At 53.0% G+C, this 23,747-nt stretch overlaps 1 protein-coding gene across 4 annotated transcripts in view; it reads left to right on the top strand.

Annotated features, from left to right (window-relative positions):
• The window catches only part of Itpk1 (inositol-tetrakisphosphate 1-kinase), a 132,362-nt gene that overhangs the window by 93,979 nt on the left and 14,636 nt on the right, over window positions 1-23,747 (top strand). For all 4 annotated transcript variants that reach the window (XM_032908277.1, XM_032908280.1, XM_032908278.1 and 1 more), the window contains 4 exons: window positions 509-626; window positions 17,404-17,502; window positions 17,930-17,970; window positions 21,330-21,495. In XM_032908277.1, coding sequence (XP_032764168.1) covers window positions 509-626; window positions 17,404-17,502; window positions 17,930-17,970; window positions 21,330-21,495 — 424 coding nt within the window. The remainder of the gene's footprint in view (window positions 1-508; window positions 627-17,403; window positions 17,503-17,929; window positions 17,971-21,329; window positions 21,496-23,747) is intronic.

Here is a 23,747-nt window from a genome sequence, read left to right as displayed (position 1 = left end):
GCGTCATTTCGTTCCCCTCTTCCTCGCCCTGCCGTGGTGTCCTTCACGTTGGTGCAGGAGGCTGGACAGGCACTCCGGTGGAGCATGCCGAGCAGGTGGGCTAGCCCTGTGTTCAGACAGAGCTTTTACCCAGCGGGCGAATGGCCTCATCAGAACCTAACTGCCCTCCTGTTCTGAGCTGAGCTCAGGCCTTAGGCATACTTCTGCTTAAGTTCCCACTGTGGCTACTCACAGATACCTGGTCTCTGTGCTTCTTCCTTCCTGAGGTTCTCTATAGGAACTCTCAGAGGGAGTTCTCTAACCCCTTTGTCCCAGCAAGAACCCCGAGCCTGCCTCTGATTGGGCATGTGTCTGCTTGGCCCTTTATTGGTTTAAACAAAGTCCTGTAATGGGGAAAGGACAAGAGAGGGACAGATGCTTGTGGGATTCTGGATATCTGTCTATCTTATTCATGCCCTGTCACAGCACTCAGCCTCCTCCTCTAACCACAAGCCGGCTTTTCTTGCAGGAGTACATCGATGCTCACCCTGAGACCATCGTCCTGGACCCCCTCCCCGCCATCAGGACCCTGTTAGACCGCTCCAAGTCCTACGAGCTCATCCGCAAGATCGAGGCCTATATGAAAGGTACAGACATGTGGCCCAGCCTTCTGACGGGTGGCCCCCCTCTGTGGTCACAGGTTATCCCCTCTCTGTGGTCACAGGTTATCCCCTCTCTGTGGTCACAGATTATCGCTGTTCAAGGAAGGGAAGGAATCTTGTCTTGTTAAGCACTTTGATGCAGGGAAGAATTGAGTTACAGGGGCAACCGTCATAGGTAGGAGGACCTATGTTCTCCTTTGCAGTTAGGGTTAAGAGATACAAGCAGCAGGATGCTCTTGGAGAGAGCCGTTCTGGCGGCGGCGGCGGCTGCTGCTGCTGCTGCTGCTGCTGCTGCTGCTGCTGCTGCTGCTGCTGCTGCTGCTGCTGCTGAGGGTTTTGCTGTGCTGAACCCCGTGGGGAGATGAGGTGTCCTGATAACGCTGTGGTTAGGAACAGAAGTGTATGTGTGGAATCGCTCATGTGCAGTAGAGTTACAGAACAGGGCAAAGGAGACAGTGGGAAGTCAGGGCCTCCAATCAAATGCAGAGAGATAGATGCACAGCGCTGCTGTCGGATATCATGGAGCACACGCTATTGCCCTGAGCGGAGCCTCCCCTCACTGTGGAGCTTCTGCCACCTGCTGGCTCTCACCCAGAGAATTTGCCTCTATCCCACCTGATCGGTTCCAGCGAAGTGCAGGCTGCCCGTTCAAGGTGTGTGCTTCTGTGAGATGGACGCTGTAGACAGACTGCCCAGCCTTCCCTCCCCGGACGTGTCCCACTGAGTCTATTTATTTTCATTTTAAGCAATCGATTTTCCTTTGCCTCGGCCCACGGGCTGCTGAGTGATGTTCCCATGCCTGACTATCATGTAGACTATGTTTGTGGCCTAGGCTGCCTTGGACTCCAACCTGGATGCTCCTTTGCAGTGCTGGTGGAATCAGTGAGCACATTTTGGTAAGACAGGAGCAGAGCTAGTCCTGAAAGAGGGGAACAGGATGTGGGAGTGTCTGTTTATTGGGTAAGCGCCATGCGCTTAGCCTAAGCCTCTTACGGTCTGTCTTTCAGCACTGTCTGCCAGGCACAATCAATGATCCTGTCCATTTTACAGATGAGTCACGGGGCCCGTATTAGTCAGCGTTTTGTTACCAGAACAAAATACCTGAGCTCAGCTATGTGCATAAAGGGAAGGTTTAATCATTTCGTAGCTTTGAAGGCTAGAGTCCAAGCAGTACAGTGCAGAGTTGTCCCCTGACTGCCGTACCTCACTGTGGGTGACACAGGCAGGAACATAAATGGAAACAAGGGAATGGTCACATCTCAAAGGGTGAACCAGGGAGACCCAAACTCAGCCTCGTTTATAATAACGACTCCCTCACCTTGTGAAAACTACCAGGGAGTCCCAGTGGCATTAGGAATTTCACATGTGTATACACACACACACACACACACACACACACATGCCTCCCCCCTTTAAATGGTTTACTCTTTTAAACTATAGCCTTAGGAACCTCCAACCACACAGACCTTTGGAGGATACAAACACACTTTATTCAAACCATAGCAGAGTTCTGAATTGTAGCAGACACTGTAGTGACCTGGTGGCTCTCCAATTCTGGTGTTTCAGCTCCCCGCCCCAAAGCTTGCCTTTTAAAACCATGGCCAAGGGTGGACAGCGCATCCAAGTTCCTGCCTGGAGCATTGGCAAGCCCTCCCTTCTCTCTAAGGAGTAGACAGCTCTTTCTGGGGAAGAGCTGGGCTAGGCTGTCATGGAAGGGCCCAGGGGCTTCATTCCTAGTGCCTGATCTTACCAGTTATCATGGCGTCTAAGGACGATGCCTCCTTACCTGTGTGTGGGAGGGCACAAAATGGCGGGTAGCCGGCAACCTTCTTCCTTGGGTCTGAATGGTTTGATTTGCTTTCTGAGATGGGTCCAAAACTCCACATGAGAAAAAGGTATCTTTTTTTTTGGACACTGATGACATAAAGGGCAAGTAACATTAAATTCAAGAGAGGGGCCTTCTGGTGGAAGATGTTTGAAGTCCAAGAGTGTGGTACTGAGACCACACAAGGTACTGGCCATACAGAGGTGCTCGGGTGATCTGATTGCTGAGCCTGGCGCTTTCCTGTCACTGATACTAAAGGGGGAAGGCTCTCCCAGGGGACTTCTCTGTCTCGAGAGGAAGGCCACATAAGTGTGGACCCTGGCCTACATGCCATGATATTCCTGGGGTCCCCTTCCCCGTAGGCCACAGAAGTCAAGGGCCACATACATTTACCTTCATTCCCTAGTACGGAGAAGCCAAGACCCCTTTGGTGGTTGACCGACCCTTTCTTGGGCGTCTTCTAAGATCATCAGAAAACACGGATATCTACATTATGATTCATAACAGTAGCAAATGTTATGAAGTAGCAACAAAAATTGTATGGTTGGGACGTCACCATAGCATGAGGACTGTATTAAAGGGCTGCAGCTGATATCAGGAGGCTTGGGACCCACTGGGCTGCAGCTGTCCCATGGCTCCTCTGGAATGGTGGTTACGTAAGGTGACTCAGATTCAGGGGACTGGAGGAAGAGTCCATGCATGCTAGGGGCTCCTTCCCTAAATGCCTTTGGCAAAGGACCTGCCTGGGAAGGCAGATGAGAAAGGCAAGGACTGAGGGCGCAGTGGACTGGCCGAGTGGCGAGGGCAGTGAGGAAAGCTGCCAAGTGGCCGCTTATGCAGGACACAGAGAATGTCAGGCCAGGGAGTAGGGCGGGGACTTGTTTGTGTTTACAGACAATGTTTCAGAGCTTGAGTGAACCAGTTGAAACCCTCACTTGCCAGATCAGTATAGACGTGGCCAGCAGCGGCCCCAAACGTCCATCACCAGTGTCCTGTGGGGAGTGCCTAGGTTCTGGATCTTTTGACAGTGGCTAACACCAATTCAGGCTCTGGAGGCTGGGGACCTGCTATTGGGGGAAGGTGCCAGGCAGAAGCCATTCTGCGGGATCTATAGCCACAACCCCAGGCATTGTCTTCTAAAAGTGACAGGATTGGGGAACTATGTAGGTCCTCCCAGGCAGGGCCTTGCCTGCCAGGGCTTGCAAGAACCATTGACTGTTCCCTAAAGCAGGATTGGTTCTGGGCTGGCAGGAAATGTTGAAGGGGGAAGCCTGTGAGTGCTGCACCCTGAATTTTCCTTATTGTCTGCACCAAGCCACTTTATATTCTTCCAGGGGGCAGTGGACCTGGAACCCTCTTCTGCTAATGGGGCAGTTCCCGGGCAGTGGCCCCTGGTGGACTCCCTGCCATTTCCCTGCCAGCCCCTCTACAGGTGCAGGGGCCCTTCCTGGGAAGTGAACTCTTGTGCCTGTGCCTCAAACCCTCCTTTTCCTTGGAGGCACACAGCCCTTTTCAGGCATACTGTGAACCACCATAATTACCCCTGAAATTCCCTCAGATAATTATAGCAATCCAAGTGACAGGGCTTTTGTGTAGAGAGAAGGGGCTCGCTGAGCCTTTCCTAAGCTGCCAGCGCCCGGAGGCTGAGGTACCTCCTGCCCCCACCCTTCTCTGAGAACCAGCCTTCAGGGAAGCCAGAGCTGGGAGAGGCTACTGCAGAGGCACTTGGCTTCTCAGGACTAGGGAGCGAAGGTAAATGTGGCCCGTGACTTCTGTGGCCCACGGGGAAGGGGACCCCAGGAATATCATGGCATGTAGGCCAGGGTCCACACTTATGTGGCCTTCCTCTCGAGACAGAGAAGTCCCCTGGGAGAGCCTTCCCCCTTTAGTATCAGTGACAGGAAAGCCCCAGGTTCAGCAGTCAGATCACCCGAGCACCTCTGTGTGGCCAGTGCCTTGTGTGGTCTCAGTACCACACTCTTGGACTTCATGTCCCCCAGGGCCGGGAGGGAAGCAGGACCGGATTTCTGCCATCCTCAGACTCTCAGCGTGTAAGTTGCTGTGAGAGCAAAGCCAAACGGAGCTCCCCTTGACCCGTGTGGAAGCCCAGAGGATGGCTCTGCTTCGTGATGGCGAACACCCAGGCAGCTCTCAGAACCTCGTTCTCTGATAGCACGGCCCTCCTGGTCCACAGTGGGGGCTGAACCTTTAGGTTCCGGAGGCTGCGAGATGTTCCCCAAGTGGTCAGAACTAGCTGAATGCTGAGCTGAAAGGACTCGGGAAATAAAATCTTTCTTCCGTGTAGCTGTTCGCCCAGCTGAAAGCCGGAAGTTAGCACTGAGAAGAAGGGCTAGCACAGATGTGAGAGGGAACACTAGCGACTTCTCGCGTCATACCGGGAACGTGAGCTCCTCTATGGAAACCCGCCTTTTCTGTATGAATGGCATTTGGAAGGGCCACTGGGCCTCTGGCTGCTGTGGGATATGCCCTTTGCCCCGGACCCAACAGCAATTCTTTCAGTGCAGCAGCTTAACATGAGGCTAGGAGGCTTCAGCGTGACACACCCGGAACCTGGCCCAGGACTCATTCATATAAGTGCTTCTTGGAGATAGCCACTTTGCAACATGCCTGTACCGGTATTTACCGCCACTCCCACCCCCCAGGCAGAGGCACAGGCAGCCCTGAGAGTCATCCCAGTTTAGACTAGGCATGGAAGCTCCCAGAACCATGACATTGCCTGGTACAGGGCTTGTGGGGGTAGGGAGGAGGACATAATGACAAACTGTAATTTGCTGTGCATGTTGGAAGGCCGGTTCTCAAGGGACGACCCACTGTGCTTCACAGGGCCAGAGTCCAGGGACACAAGCCCCAAAGTCAAGGCTTGGCTCTGCTGTGCCAGACTGGGCAATTATAGGTTTGGCTCTAGCCGGTTCCCTAATTGACTGAAGCCAGATGTGAGAGGCATCCAAATGTCACTGGATGGCATGGGTTTGCGTCCTTGTCCTCGGGGATAACAGATCTGAAGGGTCTTGGGACAAGGGCAAGGGCTAGAGGGCTTCTTTAGGGCTCTAAGGACTTGAGGGTGAGGTTGGCTTTTCAGTTCTCCTTTTCCTGTAACCTCCCACACGATCTGGGGAGGTGACCAGATGGCCTGTCCCAGACACAGGCCTCCCCAGGGAGGGGCGTGCACAGTGCGGGCAATCTTCCTTCCCTGCCTGTGGTTTTAATGGGAAATTAATCATGCTTCATCTTGGAGGCGGTTTGGAAGCAGGATTGAAATGGAGTAATCTTGACACCAGGAGGAAAGAAAGGAACGTGGCGTCGCTTAGCGCTCTGGACAAATGGCTCTCTGAAGCTGAGATGTGGATTATAGGTCCGGGTGCAGCTGTCCATCCTAGGAGAGCTAGCGCCACCCACTGAGCCTCACTCCCCACGCCATGCTCCAGGCGGCCACTTGTATGCCTGACACTGGGGTGGCTCTTCCCAAGATGACTCTGTGAGGAAGGTTTGCCCGATTTAGAAACAAAGACACCTGAGGATGTTGAGTGGGATGACTCAGATCTCCAGGAGAGCCGAGGCAGGTCTGAGTTGCTCCTAACCCCCAGGGTATCCTGGCCCCTGTGTGACCACCTACCTCTGTAGCTCTTAGGGATAGTGCTGTGGGAAGCTCTGGTGCTTATGGCCAATGATTCTCAGGCCATAATGGGGCCCTGCCAGCTGGCGGCGTTCCCAGAAGTGGGTGCCTTTTATGTATAGGAGGTGACCGTGACCAGAGGAGGTCTTGAGTGTCCATGCTTATTAGAACATAATCCCGATCTTCTTTGCAAGTACAGCAGTAGATTGCTTTAAAAGAGCAGCACTTTGGCCCTGAGGCCAGAGCACACTGTGGGCAGATCACCTCAGAGCATAGCCCCAAGCTAGCCACCACCACCCCTCAGGCCCAGCCTTCTCAGGCCTATAGGCTCGCCTGAGGGTTACTGGCCATGGCAGCTCCCTCTGCAACCTAGGTCCAACGGGAGCCAAAGGCTGGTTGTGTCCCCCTTGGGTTCTGCGTTAGGTGCAGAAGGGAGACAAAATTACAGCGAGACTTGGGAACAGAAAGCAGAGTGGAAAGATTTTAAACACAAATACTGACAGTCTAGCCAGAGAAGAAGTCGCTTTAAAGTTTTGGTTAAGGAAGATGGAGGTGTGGAAGAATTCGGGGCCACTGAGAGAAGGGGGTCGCTCGCAGGGGGATGAAGGTGCACATAGTCTCCCCACCACCCAGGACCCACCACCAACCACCCAGCCTGGGCCTTTGAAGTGTTCAGCACCTTATCAGGGATCTGACAGCTGTGAAACCTGCCAGGCTCTCATCAGACTCCAGTGCTGCACCCCTCTAGCCTACTTGGTACTTTGTGGAGAACCCAACAAAGGGAAGGGGAAAGTGTCCATGTATGGTTGGCTTGTGGGTTTTCTCTGCTGTGGTACTTCTCAGAGCCTTGATGGCTACACTAGTATACACCTTCAGTCTGTGGTGGCATGGCTGTTCCGAATCCTAAGATACACTGGCACTTCCTATGCCAGTAAATGATCAGTGGATTGTGGCATGACCCCTATTACGAGACCCATATCGATTTCACAGGTGAAAAACAAGACTGTGTCTTGGATAAGTCAGTTAAATAGAGATATCCATTCTCACTCTAGTCTAGTCAGCTGTGGAGTTGTATGCACCCCTTCCCCCACACACACATCCCTACTACTTCATGAAGCTTCTAGCAAGAGACCTGCTCTACCCAGTACATTTAAATTCCAGGCTGACTTAAATGGTTTTTAATCAGTTCGTTTATTTTATGCGTGTGGGTGTTTGGCCCGCGTCTTAAGTCTGTGCGCTACGTGCATGCAGTGCCCATGGAAACCAGTAGAGGGCATTCGGTCTCCTAGAACTGGAGTTACAGATGGCTGCCAACTGACATGTGGGTGCTGGGAATCGAACCTGAGTCCTCTAGAAGAACAGCCTGTGCTGTTAACCTCACATGTACCTGCTACAACTGCACCCCTTCATACCTGTCACCCTGTGTCTGAGTCAGGACAAAAACGAGGGAGGGTGGCCCTGCCTTTTTTGATAACAATATTGTATTCAATATTTGAACCAGTCAGTTATCATATTTTTGATTCTTTGGGTTCAATATGTTGTTCATTTTTGTTTGGATGGGGGTGGGAGTTGTTTTGTTTCGATTTTGTTGTCTCTCGATGTAGTTGTTTAAAATATGTTTCTGTGTATTTCCATACAAATCTTCGCCACAGAGGTGGGATTTCTTGCTTGAAGATTCTAAGCGTGCTCACATTAGCAGCTCTTGCTGTATTACCCTTGCACAGTTTGTATGATTCCCAGCAGCCCTGTCTGGGGGAGAAGATGCCCAGCTCATCTTAACAGCCTGGCTAGGCAGGTCCAGCTTCCCTTACTGTGCTTACCGGCCATTTGTATTTCTGCTCAAGTGAATCCTTCATAGGGCTCACCCTTCTCTTGGATCGAGAAAAAAAAAGTTGCTACTCTTTTTCCTTATTGACTATTGAGAATCCCCTTGGAGTGGAGGAAACTGTTCAAAAATCGTGTGTCCAGTGCGAGCATCTCTGTGCTGGGGCCAAGCTAACATCTCAGACGCATCCTGTGGAGAGAGCACTCCAAGCCTTATGTTTTATGAGTCTTGGAAACGCATTGGCTGCTGCAGTTTGGGAGTTGAACCCGAGAGTCGGAGGAGCCCCGCTAGGGTCTGCAGGGGCTGTAAATCAGTGGGGACAGCTGCCACTGAGCTAATCCGCATTTACAGCAGCTGGTCGGGGTTCAGGAATGTCTGGCCCTGCCCCAGCCTGTGTCTGGCTCCTTCACTCCTGGGCTCTGAACGTCCCGTGTAGGAATAGCTGCTTGGCTTCCGGAAACAGAGACGGGTCCCCAGCCTGCTCTGCAGGAAAACCTCTCACGGGTCTGACTCTAGTATGCTTCCTTGGGCCATATCGCCCCACCCCTGGATATTTATTTGCTCTAACCCCGTCCCCTCCGTTGCAGAAGCATCTTCCCACAATACCTTACCTGCAGCCAGGGGGCCAAGTTGGGATATAGCTGTTTGTAGGGAGGGTGATGGGACAGGGGGCCTCAGAATCCCTGGGGAGCAGAATACCAGCTGTGGCCACTGTGGAATGCTCCCTTCATCCTCTCCTGGCTCCAGATGACCCCAGCCAGTCTGAGGCCTTACAGGGCCTGGATGTATAGTAAATAGTTCTCAAGACAGCAGGTGTGCTCTTATCGCTTGGCACCTCAGCTCTTTTTTTTTTTTTTTTTTTTTTTTTTTTCAGGCAGGGTCTGTTGAGTGTGTAATCCCTCTGCCTTAACCTCCTGAGTAGCTGGGATTGTAGGCTTGTGCTACCAAGCTCAGCTCTGAGCGCCTCTCCCAAGGACACCAGCTGTTTTGGATCAGAGCCAACCCTGATGACCTCGTTCTACCTGGATACCTCACTAAAGAGACCCTCTCTTTGACAGCCCCGAGCTGAGAGGATCGAAGCTTCCGTGTGAGCTTCAGGAACTGGGCACAGCCCGTCAGTGTGAGCTACTTCAGTGTTGGAAGGACTTGAGAAGTGAACTGAGGTCTCCAGTGATGGGAAATCTAGGGTAGCAAGGCAGTGCTGAAACACGTTAGGTGCCAGGGGACGCAGATTTGGGGTAGAACACTGTGTGGAGAGAAGACATAGGTGTTATAGGTGTTATAGGTGACAGGCTCGGGGAGCCATTTCCTGATTGTGAATTCCAGGGATGCCTAGAGCAGCTGGGATGAGGTCCCAGTGCTAGGACTACTACGGTCACCTTGTCTGATGTCCTAGGCCTAGATGGCACCTTTCGAGTAAGCTGAGGCTGGGGCATTCCAGATGCCCTCTAGAGGGTACTATCACATTGAACGGGGTTAGCTCGCCTTGAATGTTTCCAAATTCCCTGCCCCATCTTACAGGCGAGGGAGACCAGATAAGAGACAAGTGTGGTGACCTGGCTAGAGGCACAGGTGACGGTGACAGGGCCGTCTCTGGGGCCTTAGGCAATGCTCTTCACCACGGTCACATTTTACTTTTGGGGATCTTCTTCCCAGAGATGGCTTCCTCTCCACACTCTCCTGACCCTGAGGTACAAAGGTGTCAGTGCTGAGCTTGTGCCCTGTCCCTGCACTGTGGTGCACAGTCAGCATTTGACCTACTCTGCCGAGCATCTCCAACATGGCACACTCCCAGCTCACTCCTGCCCCTGACCTGCGGCAGCCTGGGCTAACAGTGACAGAACAGCCAGGGCTGGAGAGGAGGCTCCGTGTGCTTCATAGGCACAAGGACCCAAATTCTGACCTCCAACACCCACATCAAAGCAGACACAAACGGTGTGCAGCCTTAACTCCAGTACTCGGGGCAGGAAGTAGAGACAGATGGATTTTGGGAGCCTGCAGGCAAGTCAGTCTAATTGAATTGGTGAGTTTCAGGTTTAGAGAGAGACCCTGCCTCAAACAATAAGGTGGAAAGTGATTTAGGAAGTCCAATGACTCCCCCAACCCCCAACACCATATGTATACATGTGGGTCTGCGCGCACACACACTCGCACACTTAAACATACAACACATGATAATGACGCTACAACCAGTTCTTGGTATGTTCTTATCAGGACTTGAACCAGGGCACCTCTCCTGCTCCCGCTGAGGCAAGAGGCCCTCCAAGCCAGGCAGTAGAATAGGTTCCACGCCTTGAACAGTTTTCCCTCTTACCACACAGGGTTTAAAGCGAAGGTGGCAAGAGGTGAATCTGTATCTCTTTCATAATTTAAATTTTTTTTTTTTTTTTCTTTTTTTCGGAGCTGGGGACCGAACCCAGGGCCTTGCGCTTCCTAGGTAAGCGCTCTACCACTGAGCTAAATCCCCAGCCCCATAATTTAAATTCTTTCATAATTTTAAATGCATTCTCTCCATGCTGGGGAGAGGAGCAGGTACTGTTTTTGTCTTGACCTCACTGTAGGGATGGAGGGGTAGAACCGTTTTGCAGACCTAGGTGGCCTGGATGGCCTGGGTCCTCCTGGGTTCCCTCCTCTGACCTGTTGGAGCCTAGCCAAGTTGGTCAGGGGGCTGCATCATTGTGGTAAAATGGATACGTAAGGGCAAGCACAACAGTAGGGTTCTCTTCCCATGTGAACAGGAAGGAGTGACAAGCAAGAGTTCCCCAGGCCAGGAAGGGTCCCTGGGGTCCAGTACACACAGAGAGGAGGACCTAATACCTGGTTCTGTGAGAATGCTTGTTTTCAGAGGATTCAGGGAGAACCTGTGTCTCACTTTCCTGTGCCAGCAACACCGTGGACTTCTCCCTCATCCCCCGTTTTGAGTGAGACCGTTTCCTACCATACTTCAGGGACCCTGGGAGAACGGATGACAAATCTGCACCCAGTTCTACTGTCCCTGGCTGTCATCCAGCGGAGCTTGTGGGAGCCCAATCTCCTATGGACTTCTCCCTCAGAGCAGGGAAGGTGGGAGTGCAGTCTGGTGCATTGCTCGTTTGTGTGCTCGCCGGCCTACTTGGATGCAGCCACAGTCATGGCCTATTGGGCTGAACTCTGTGAAAACCAAGCTCCAAGGAGTCTGGGGAGTTACCCAGCTCCGACTGAGCCCGCAGAATTTGTATAGACTGGAACCTGCATGGTCACTGGGTCTGGTCACATGTGGCTTCCTGTGGTCGCAGTCTGAACATGGAGTTCCAGTCTGGGCTGCTGCACCTTGGCAGCCCCTCTTTCCTGGGAGTAGCCTGGGAGTTCTAGTGACTGGCTGGGAACAGGAACTGCTGGTTCGCTCTCTCCTAGCCTGACCTCCCGCCTGGGAGCCTGGAGAAAGATGAGGACAGACCACCCGGCTCTGCCTGCGACCCTGGAGTGGTTAGCTTCGTACCTTCCGTGTCACAGAGAACATTCCCTCTTCCTCCAGCTGTGCTGTAGCTCCTGGATGTGAACAGACCTGGTGCATTGTCACTTCAGACTACTGAGCAGGTCCCCAAGCTCCAGAAGGCTACCTGACCAGTCCCAGTACAAGTCCAGGGCTTTGCCTATGGCCGCCTGTCATGACTGAGGTCTCTGTCTCAGCCTCACCCTGAGTCAGGCCTGGCGAACGATCACAGAGAGGGATTGGATTCCTCACCACACTCCTCATCCTCTCCTTTCACAACAGTACTGCCTGAAGAGGGGCCAGACAGGGTTAAGAGAGCATGGTCCTTCACTGTTGGTGCTGTAGTGTAGTGCTTCCGTCCTTCGGGGACACAGTGTGGAAGAACCACAGAAATGACCGTTCCTGTGGACCCCCCTCTCAAACCTCCCCCCTGGGAACTCAGCCTGTGGAAGTAATTCACCACAAGTAAGAGCTGCGTGTAGGAGAGATGTCCTCGAAGCTGGCCGTGGCGGAAATTTCAGCAGTCAAGCAGCCAGGGATACGAGGTCACACACAGGGAATGGAGTGGGTAGCCGTGTTCCGTAAAAGCAGAGAAGAAAAAGGGGAAATTCGTTTATTAAAAAAATAAACGGTGAAGACGAGAACAGAAGCAAACGGAGGAAAGCCAATGAGAGCGAGACAGGGACCAGTGAGTGGCCATGACTCAGAACGTGTCTGCTCCTCCATGTGTCTCCTCCGCTGGGCCTGGCTGCGTGCCAGACTCCTAACAGCCCGTCTTAGCTCATTCAGTCGCTTTCCAAAGGTTCTCGCTGGCGAGCCGTTCAGCCCCTTCTCCGTGCCCCCTCCCCTCTCTGTGGTCACCTGCGAAGTGCAGAGGACCCTGTGTGTGCCCTGGACGCCGGTGGTCATTCCTGTGTGAGGTCCCTGCCTCATGCTGTCAGTTGTCAAGTGGAAGAGGGGGGAGCTGGGAGGCTCAGAGTTTCTCAGGGGCTGATGTCTCAGCCCTCAGAGGAGGACAACCTACCACCTAACCAAAAAAAGCCTCTTAACCAACTCCCTTCCAAAAATAAGATGACGGATAAATCAACAACAGTACCCTTCCTCCAAGAGCCAGAAATAGCCTCTCCGGCTCCAGCCCAGGCTTACCCAAAATTCCTTTATCCTGTCCCCGCTGGTGAGGCCACCCTGCACTTCCCATGGCTGAGCTACAGGAGCCGAGGTCCCAGCCAGCCAGAGCTCCTGCCCTGATGCTGCAGGGCCTCATCCCATCCTCCATCCCTCTCAGCAAGGGGGCTCTGCGTTCACCTGCTGCTAGACTGGTCCCAGCTGGCTCTCCCTCGTGCTGGCCACGTGCATGCCCCTCCCTCGTGCTGGCCACGTGCATGCCCCACCTCCAGGGACACCTCAGCACCCTTCCAGGCCCCCAGTACATCCACCCTCTGTATCTGGCACTGCTGTTTTACCTGTCGCTGTATCCCAGGCTCTCACATTAATAGAGGCTATCTTTTTGCTGGTGGTGGATGAACCCAAAATGGTAACAGTAGTGGTTTCTAGTCCACTGTGATTGTCACAGGTATACGGGAATGACTCTGGCAATAGAGCAGGGTACTGAGGTTTCCTCCCAAGGTTAGGCATAGGACAGGCAGCCAGGGGTCTGCAGTTCAGAGTGTGGGTAGCCATCTCCAAATTAGTATAAGTGAACTAGAGCATCAGCAGGCGGGCATATCTCTCCCTCTCTCCCTCTCTCTCCCTCTCTCCCCTCTCCCCCCCCCCCCCCCCCCTTGGCCCTTCTTACTCCCTAGGCTCTCTTATATACTTGAGAGTTGGAAGGCAAGGGGGTCTGGTCCATCCAATGCTGGATGTTGCCTGTCCTCTGGAAGTGTCTTGTCTGTGTAGTTTGTCTGGATTCCAGATACCTCTGAGGAGGGATGGGCTCCCTTCCTTTTCGGCTCACACCCCAGGCTCAGTGGGGGTTTTGGGGGGGAAACCCCTTCTGCATCTCACTCGTTGACGTTTTTTACTGTGAAGACTACTGGGTTGTATCAAATCCTTTTTTAAAGCTGTGTTTCTTTATGTACGTGGTGAGCATTTTGCCTGTGCGTGTGTCTTTGTACTGCATGCCTGCCTGGTGCCTATGGAGGTCAGAAGAGGCATTGGATTCCCCTGGAACTGGAGTTACAAATGGTTGTGAGCTACTATGTACAGACTGGGGACCGAATCTGCCCTCCTCGAGGGCAGTCCACGCCCTTTCCCAGACCTTCTCTCTAGCACCTCAGATGCTGGTGAGATGATGGTGTGGTTTTCACCTCCCTTTGTCTCATCCAGATACCCCACCCCTGATTCATGGAAGAAACATTCCGATACCCCGGGAGATGGTTGAAACCTCAGACAGTACTGGATGCTGTGTTTACTTTGGTTTTCCCTAGTCACACATAACCTACCCTGAAAGCTAACGTATGGGACTGGGGATATATGGCCCAGCGGCAGAGTACTAAGCATTTGTGAGTCCCCAGGTTCTATCCTCATTACCACAAAAAATTAATTTATAAATTATGTATAGCGATGGGTAAGTCATAATTATTAGAACTACTGTGACAACAGACTGCAATCTGATAGCTATTGCCCCTTTCCAGATATTTTGTGGGCATGTGGGTATATGTGTGTGTGTAAGGGGGCATGCACACATGCCACAACACATATGTGGAAGTCAGAAGATGGATTTTGGAGATCAGGCTTACTGGCAAGACTCCTTACCCACCGAGCCATTTCAAGCACCTACCACCACCACCCCCCCTCCTTTTTTTTTTTTTTTTTTTGAGTTAGGGTTTCTTGAGCTCCTAATCTTCCTGCCTTAGGCTCCTGAAGACAGGCAGGTGTATACTAGCTCGCCCCCCAAAGTATCCCTGATCTTCCACTTTGGACCTGTCTTAAGTAAGAAAAGTGTTTTGGGACATGACAGCTGATCCAATAACCCAGCCGGCTTCTGACTGTGTGCGGCTTGGGTGCAAGGCACAGGGATAGTTCAGACCCCACCACAGTAGATGGCTAGAAACTGCAGTGCCCCAGCAGGGCACACAACCTAAAACGTACAAATTGTTCTCCTTTGGAATCTTACACTTACGTGATTTGGACTGTGGGTAACTATAAATGATGCGGCCTGTGGGTCTGGATTGGTGAAGTTCTGGGATGGGAAGAGTCGCCTTAGGGTTCTCCCCCCTCAGCTCCTCAGGGTCTGCTTCTTGTGAGCCCAACGCTCCTCCAGTCTTGCCTGCTCTCACGCAGGCCTTGCTCAAGCACCCACAGCTGCACCTAATCCATGAGTGCCGTGGTCTGTCGTGTCCAGAAGACACGGTTTAGCGCAGTCCTCCCAACCTCTGGCTTTGGCAATCTTCCTCCCTGTTCTTCCTCAGTGGTCTTGGGGGAGGGGGTGACATCACTGTCCCATTTGTAGCTGAGCACTACACTGACACTTAACTCTCTGTATTTTGTCCAGCCGTGAGTGAGTCAGCCACCCTCCTCAGGGATCCTGCTACCAGGGCAGTTGTGGTCTGAAGCACAGAGTCCTGAGTCAGGCTGCCTGGGGCGATCCTGCAGTACCTGTACTGCTTGCCCACTGTAAATCTCCATGCAAAGAGCTTCCCCTCTCTGGCTGTTTCCCTGTTTGTAAATTGGGCGACTGGGGTGCCCCCCTGGGGGGTGGGCGTGGGGTGGCAGTGTGAGGGTGAGTAACTGTGTGGAACTGTGTCTGGCATGGAACAGGAATGTATTGGGACGTTGCTTTAATCCAAGGTGCTGTATAAAAGCCTGTATAGACCGTAGAAGGAAAGATGCTCAGATCTTAGAAGCCAAACTCAGGTCATGCTGGTCTCCCTACTTGAAAAGTCTGGTGAGGAAGTCTGGTCACTTTTACAGGACATGGCCTATAGGATCCCAGCAGCTTGGGTGTAACTGAAAGAGGAGGGTGGGCCAAGCCCTGGGGGACTGGACCACTGCCAGGCCAAGAATCCCCTACCTTAAGGCTAGTGCTCTCTGCGGAATCCTCTAGGTGTTCAGGTATGAGCATCACACCCCCTGGCTGCAGGGTCTACACCCTGCAGATCCTTGTACAGTCTGAATCCTCCCTTCATTGACAACTGCAAGGAAGGCCTGCTGGTCTCCTGCCAGGCCTCCTCCGGCTCTGGGTGGAATGCAGACCCAGTCTTCATTTGAATTAAGGCGTCCTGCTGTGCAGTAGGACCTGCCCCTCCCAACTCCCCACCCTGATTTCTCTGCCACCTCTCCTGCTGAACCACTAGATCAGCCTGCTCTCTCCTGGGCTGTCCTACTATCCTGGGATTGTGGGCAGTGCTTGATCCTGCTGAGCACCTGTTAGATCTTTACAACCAGACACCGGGTGCCGCAGGTTGCGGGCAAAGGCACTTGAACAATCGCACTAGTCTACAGATGCTGGCTTCCAGCCCCTTCTCAGGGTCCCCAAGGAACTGCATCCCCAAACTACTGTGCCTACTTGGAGTTCGCCCTAAGGAGAAGGAGCTGAGGAGGGAGGTCAAGCACTATTAATGTGTTCTGTTGTGTTTGTAGTTTTCCTGAGGAAGGTGAGGCTAGATCTTGATGTAATGTGCTCGTGAGACAATAGCACTTGCCGGCTTACTCTGGGCCTGGTTTCTAAGTCTGGGGATCATCAGGCTGCCTTACTCCCACTAACGCTCAGCCTTTCCAGGTGTCTGTGCCCAGTACAGGGTGGTCTCACCTCCTAAGAGCTCACAGTCATTCAGTGATGGGGACTATGACAAGAAGCAACCATCAGTAATCATTAGGGATTCAAGTACATTCGCTTTCCCACCAATAATCTGTTTGTCCTGACCTTGTGGAGCGGCAGACGTATCAGGAAATACGTGTAGAGCAAGTCTGCCTCCGTGGCGCTGCCCTGTACCCAACAGTGTTAGAACCCATGGTGGAGGGTGGTGGAGCCGAGGGTTGGGGGGAGTGAGATAGCTCAGCAGGAAAAGGTGCCTGCCGCCAAGCTGAAGACCTGAGTTCAATCCCCAGCACCCACATAGTGGATGAGAGAGCCAGCTCTGTCTAGGTGTCTTTGGACCTGCACACATGCACTGTGGCATAGGCAGGCCCATTCCAAATATGCTAGTAAAATTATTACTGTTTTGTTTTATTTTATTCTTTATTTTAGTTTTTCAAGACACGGTTTTCAGGGTAGCCCTGGTTGTCCTGGAACTTACTTTGTAGACCAGGCTGGCTTCAAACTCAGAGAGATCTGCCTGCCTCTGCCTCCCAAGTGCTGGGTCTAAAAGCAGGCCACACCACACTCAGCTATGCAATATTTTTAAAAAGAAAGAATCCAGCACCAGAGGAAACAGTCATCCCTTCTGAAACCAGTGGGTGTAGCAGGCCTGGAGCTCGTCATGGAGAGGGAGGGCTCAGAGATGAGGAGGCTGAGGCGGGAACCCCATGCCTCTGGGAGGGATTAGAGGGTGACTTTGCAGACTACTGGGGACGTGTGGGGTGCCATAGCACGGTGTAACCTGTGCTCAGATCTAACCACATGACATTGTCTATGATTGTCATAAAGCCAAGATACAGACTGGGGGCAGGGTAGGGGTGCAGGGTACTGAGTTAAGGACGTGACAGCAGTGTATTGGGTTAATTTTCAGTGTACAGAGCGGCATCCTATTAGATAGCTCTCCGTGTGTAAACATAGACTCAAAGACTAAGAATTTGGTAATTATAGCCGTAAAACTGTGCACCTCACATTTTCCAGTTAGCATCTGAGAATTTTATGCTGACAGGGGGCTGGAGAGATGGTTCAGCCGTTAAAGGCTAGGCTCACAACCAAAACAGCAGGAATTTCATATTGACGGAAACGGTCATGGAAAATGTGAACAACGGTGCTGGGCTTGTTGTACATACACGTGCACACAGGGCTGTGGGGGTAGGTGTAGAGAGAGGGTGGCTCTGGCCAGTGTGCTGACCCAACTTCCTCTGCCCTAGATGACAGGATCTGCTCACCACCCTTCATGGAGCTCACGAGCCTGTGTGGGGATGACACCATGAGGCTGCTGGAGCAGAACGGCCTGGCCTTCCCCTTCAGTATGTACACTGTGGACTCCAGGGTGACATCACTGCTGTGGGGGGAGGTAGTCTTTACGGGTCCCTGTAGATTTGAGCTTGCTTGAAGCAGTTGAAGGCCAAGTTGATGCCAAGAAGTGTGTATAGCCCTGGGTCCCACCTCCACCCATACCTTGAGAGGGTCCTTGTAGGGCCTGGCCTGGAGGCGTCTGTCTGTGCCGCTCTGGGGACAGACAGGACTCAACACCAGCAGCTGTCTTCTTAGCCCCCGACAGCCCTTTGTGCCGTTTTGAGAGTTCCTCACAGCCCTGAAAGCCCCTGGTCTAACCCGATATCAGGATCTATACTTAGATGGGGTGGTTCCTGTCCAGAGGGTCCCAGTCCTTCTTGTCGGCCATATACTTACCAGGCCCACTAACCCCTCTCTGTTTCTCTCTCTCCCACATAGTTTGCAAAACCAGAGTGGCTCATGGCACCAACTCTCATGAGGTGAGTGGAAGACTTACCTATCTGCACATCATCCCTCTGTTCTCCCATTGCTCTCTCTGGCCCCTGCTAAGTTCTGTCGCTTGAGTCATACCTGCTGCTGCTCACTGTCCCGCTGAGGAGCAACACCTTGGGCTGTCTCCTATGTCACTCCACTTCCTGTCCCTATTCTTAAGGCTGCCTTCTTGCTCAGTCTGCCCAGGATGCTATGCTAGCTGCCTGCTGGGCACACATAGCATCTAGCAGCTCAGAGGGCCACAAGACGCTTCTGGTAAGAGCATACCGTGGGCCACCCTGTTGGTGCATCTCCACATCTGGCTCTGTATGTCTGAGAGGAGATAGTGCGCTCTCACGGGGGCTCTCAAGAGAGACCCATCCTTGAGACCTCATCCTAGCCTTGCACCTACAGATGCCATCCCACTGGGGTAAGAGCTCCATGTATGTGTTTGGTAAACACACATATGCAGTTTGTAGCAGCGCCATCACACCAGACTTGACCTTGGTTTTCTGGCCTCGGGTTCATCAGTGAGAGGTGCTGGCTGGACTCCCAAAGAGGCTTTTGAGAGGAATGTCTCAGTCTTGCTGGTCCAGAGGAGATTTGAGGAGAGAGCCAACCCCTCCTGAGGCCCTTCCTTTTGCATGTGTGCCCCCCCCCTCCCGTGCCTTAGTGTCAAGGAGGCTTGCCCCAGTGCCAGTAGAGTGTCTGGAGAGACAATGCTTTGGGACATGGGGACAGTAAGCATGTAAGGACTTAGTGGCTATGTAGAGGACCCTTGGATTCCTGTAGCGTTCTTAGCAAGGCCCCACATTCTCAAGGGTGAGCTAAGCAGCCCTGTGGGGAAAGCCCGCCTGGATAACCCTACTGGTGGAAGTGCTCCCCGAGAGAAGACTAAAAACGGAAGCCCAGACGCCATGACTCTTTCCAGATCTGGGTCATTCTCATCTCCTGGCAGATGTTTACGGGGAAATGTCTATAAACAGTGTGAGAACACCAGGGGACAGGCAGTGCCAGGGGGTGGCCCTGCCATGGGAAGTCATCAGCTGCAAGGACAGCTGTCTGCTAATGTCAGGAGCCATGTGGGGTATTCTGGCTGCTTGGGTTCCCAGCTGCAGTAACACCCCGAGGTGATTTCATGAGTAAGCCAGGCAGGAAGCAGCAGGCAGCCACAGCGCTGTTCCCTGTCACCGCCAAATGGCTCCTCTGTGGCATAGGGGAACCCAGCCTCGGGATAGCACACAGCTAGCACTACTGCGGATGCTATGCGTTGCCTGTGTGCACCTCCAGGCAGTTACTGTGCCTCTCTGAGCATCTGGCCTCATTTTATAATTGGGGGTTTGACAGTTGTGGGGCGAGGGAATTGCCGTGTAGCTTTCCACGGAGCCCGGCTCATGGTGATCGTTAGAGTCACTATTGTAGGAACAGCCGCTCCAATGGTGGGATTTATGGATTCAGACTGGGGCAGTGTTGAGTCACTGACAGACAACCCTAGGCCAGGTTGTCACCCCCCCCTCCCTTCCAGGGACGCCATCTGGCTCCCAGGTACGTGTAGATGCACGCACCCACTCACTACACGCACATGCATGTCCTCTGTTGCTACCCCAGTACAGGTGCTCTTCCGGTCCCCAGCCAGCAGTGTGCACCTCATCCTTGGGCCATGAAGACCCATTGCATGTGGGGGTCAGGAGGATGGAGGCAGGAAGTTTGTCGCTTTAGAGAATATCTCCTGTGGATTGGGCAGGGCGGGGGCCCAGTGCCTCCTGTCTTTCAGGGGTATCCAGTGACATCGAGTGCAGCGAGGGTGGAAATGAAGCTGCAAAGAGGGGGCTTCTCACAGGGTCCTCAGGTTTATCCCAGCCTGGGGATCCTTGCTTCTATGGACCTGGAACCCAGTGCACACACATGAGCTCCTCAGAGCAGTCAGTCCTCCCTCCCTCCCTCCCTCCCTCCCTCCCCCCCACTTACAGAAGCTACAGAACCCATAACTTACCATAGCCCCATCTACCTACACTTGAGAGTAAACAATGCTTATAGCAACAAGAGTGGGACTTAGCTGGTCTGTGCTGGGTGGTGTGTCCTAGCACTGGAGACTTCAGTCTGTCAGGTCTGCAGCACCTGTGTTCTCAGCTGCTTCCCACACTGTTGCTCCGTTCTTGTAAGAAGATTGAGAGGACATCTCTTGACCCCTCACTCCCATCTCAGCACACACTGGTGTTTCCACATGGCTTGGATTTTGCCTTCTGTCCTGGCTGGCTGGGCTTCAGGCACGAGGTAGTTCTATGATGGCTGACAGGAGGCGGACAGTTGGTCAGGTGGCCAGTCTTTTCCAGGCCCATTAACCCTGCTTAGTGGCCCCAGAATGTGCCTGGGCTCTCTCCTGGCTATGATGTAATGGATGGCTTAGCTCAAGCCACTACTTCAGGTAAGCTAAGGCGACTCCCCCACCCCCACCCCCCACCCCCACCCCCCCCCCCTGTCCCATCATCCTCAGGGCCCGGCTTGTGATGGAGTGGAAGAGATCATAGTTGTCCTCCCCACCACACTCAGCCCCCCTCAGAGCCTCCTTCAGCATGTTGGTCCCTAGAGGAGCTTGAGGCTAGGACAAAGTTGTATTCCAGTTGGCTGAGTGTCATGTGACTGTGTGATAGGGCGTGTCATGTCCGGGTGCCAGGCAGAGCCAGTTTCAACCCAGCCTCTCACTCTCCTGCAGACTGTCACTGAAGCATATGGGGCCTCAGTTTCTTTATCTGTAAAGGTGTGGCAGTGTGCCCATCTCAGGCACTGTGAGGATGGCACCTGGGTCCTACTGCTTGTTCCTCCTACTTAGGCCGGTAGCGTCTGCTTCCTGCCTTCTCCCTTTTGGGTCTTTGTGGAAGATCCTCCAGGTGTTATAGGCAACGAGTAGCACCCAACCTAGGGATCCCTGTTCCCCAGAATTACAGTGACTAATGTTCTCAGGAGCTCTGGAGTTCACAGTCTGCTCAGCTTAACGTCGTAGACCCCGTGGATTCAAGGCTTCCCAACTCAAACAGCACAGGCTACTAAGTCCACATGTGTTCCTGCACACTGCCCTCTTGCTCTGCCTTGAAACGCTGTGGGTCCTTAACGAGTGACTTCATTGTCCCTGAGGGTATTAGAGGGGGCTGTCTGGAGAGCAGCCTCTCCAGACCTGGAGAGAGGGCCCTGTGTGGAGGAGCCCTTCACATCTTCCTTGAAGGATGCTTACCCCCATCCATCTTGGGCACCAGCTCTTTACCACAGGACCAGGGAGAGGTCATGGTGGGGTTGCCCAGGAAGGTGACAAACCACAGTGTTAGACACTGGAAGTTGACTCTGACGTAGCCTTTGGTCTTTGTTTCCCCAGATGGCCATTGTGTTTAACCAAGAGGGCCTGAGTGCCATCCAACCTCCCTGTGTGGTCCAGAATTTCATCAACCACAATGCTGTGCTGTACAAGGTGTTTGTGGTGGGCGAGTCCTACACAGTGGTCCAGAGACCCTCACTCAAGAACTTCTCAGCGGGCACCTCAGGTAATCCACTGCCCCTCATATTGTCTGAGCCAAACCCTGGGGCAGAGCTGAGATGGAGACCCAGTGTCTGTCTCCTGCTAGTCCTTGTTATTTCCGGGTTAGGGAGAGATGACCCGAGTTGAAAGAGTGTACCGTATATAGTAGATAGGTTTTAACAAGGTCCCGACGAGCCATCGAGAGACCCTGTGCCCTAGGTACTGTGGGGCTCCATCCCTCAGAGCCGCTGCCAACTCCAGGAAATTCCTAGAAGCTTCCTATATCCAGGAAGGTCCCTTGACCCACCCAGCGATGGTACCCAGGAGTACGCCAGAGTGGGTGTGGCCAGCCGGGTGTGGGAAGTGAGGGAGGGAGGTGAATGCTGACCGCATTGCATGCCACCCTTGCCTAGCATAAAAGTGGACCCCGAGAATGAATCACCTGTAGCTTCCGCAGCTGTCTAGGCGCGTCAGCGCTTCTGTAGCAGACAGTAGCTACAGCTACGTAGTCACAAAATCCCTGGGGAGGACCTCAGGCAAGTCCCAGTGGGTATAATCACCCCTGCCATGCCACAGTGAATGTCCCCTGAAACAATGGGCAGGGCCCTGGCGTCCCTCAGATGTCACGTGGTAGAGGTGTTTGCATGACTCACTGTCCCTGAGGGTCTTAGAGAAGGCCCTCTAGAGATCAGCCTCAAACTCCGTGGAAGGGCTCCCCTCCCCCATCTCATGCACACAACTCCATCCACACTGGTCACCAGCTGTTTGGGGCCAGTTAAAGATGTGCCGACCCTGGAGCTGCTCAAAAGAATGTTCCAGCCGTCCTGAAGGCCCCTCTTAGGCAGGTTCTAGAAGTTTGTGGGTCACGGCTGGCTTCTTGGATACCGGACTCCCCAGTGAGGCTTGTTTCTGCCTGAGAGGAAAAAGCTATCCTAAGCATTGCCGGCTTCCAGCTGAGCAAGCCAGCCTTCCTCAAGGCCCCAGGAGGCTCTGTTGCCCAGAGTTCCTGCCATCATCCCTTTAGGGCTTGTTACAGCCTCTCCCGCTGTCCACTCTGAACCCTCCTCCCTTGCTGACACCAGGTGGTTTGGGACAGTCCCATCCTGATGCAGACAGACACCAGCACTTGCCCACTGAGACCATGCAGCAAGGGCAGCGTTAGACAGGTGTGTCACACATACCACCAAGAGGTGTTCTTACAGGCTATGGGACACAGGAGATTGAGGTCTTTACGAAAACATTTATTTACCCAGTTTTAAGAATACACTCATTGAACCTATGAGAAGCATATTCAGTTAAATTAGGTGGAGGCGCCTAGCAGTAAAATATTGCTTAAAAGAGAATATTTCAGGAGAGGGGTCCAGGTTCCATCCCCAGCAAAACACACACACACACACACACACACACACACACACACACACACACACACACTCTCACACACACACACTCTCTCTCTCTCCCTCTCCCTCTCCCTCTCCCTCTCCCTCTCACAGAGAATGGTGTCTTGCTTATGACACACCCTTTCCTTTCTTACCCAGATCAGCTCATCTCTGACTGAAATGTGGCATCTGATCTCTTTTCTTTTCCCACAAAAGTGCGTTTGTCCACTGCTTCCTCCTCTTTCTTCCTGGTTGTAAAGCACTAGGCCAGTTTCCTCCTTGGCGCTGGGAATGATAAAAGCAAGAACCGGTCAGAGTGTCTTCTCTTGTGACTGTTTCTAGGCCACAAAGTACCCTGAGGCATGAAATTCCGAGGTGGGCTGGGGATCAGAGTGACTTTGAGGGGGCCTGTCTGATCCAGCAGTGGCACCGTTCCAGCTTTGGCCTGCACGTTCTTAGCCTGACCGAGAAGACGGCAGGCTTCGACAGCCCTTTCCCCTGACTTGATGGAAAGGGGGCTTTGAGGATACTTTCCAGAGCCCTCTCAACCTTGCAGCCCCCACCACTCAGTGTGGCAGGGCCCTCAGCTTCCCACGTGCACCTTGGAAGATAGGTCTCCTGGCTTGGGGTTGTTCTGGACATGGGCTATATAGATAGACAAAGGCCCTTTCCCTCCACAGCTAGTGTTTTCCTCTGATTCTCACGTGCATGTCTGTACTTAACCGTGTCAAGGTCCAAAGTCAAATGTGTGACTTACTTAGCCCATGGTACCTCACAGGTACCCAAGGAGTTTACTAAGAGGGGCAGTGTTGGTTTGTGCCAGCCACTAGGGAATGTGCCCGTGTCCTCTGCCCCTGGTTCACACTCTAGGTTCTCAACCTGGAGATTATATATCAGT

Source organism: Rattus rattus, chromosome 7 (assembly GCF_011064425.1).
Source record: "Rattus rattus isolate New Zealand chromosome 7, Rrattus_CSIRO_v1, whole genome shotgun sequence".
Taxonomy (NCBI): domain Eukaryota; kingdom Metazoa; phylum Chordata; class Mammalia; order Rodentia; family Muridae; genus Rattus; species Rattus rattus.
The sequence above is the reverse complement of the archived record's forward strand: the minus strand, read 5'-3'. Positions and strand labels throughout refer to the sequence as shown.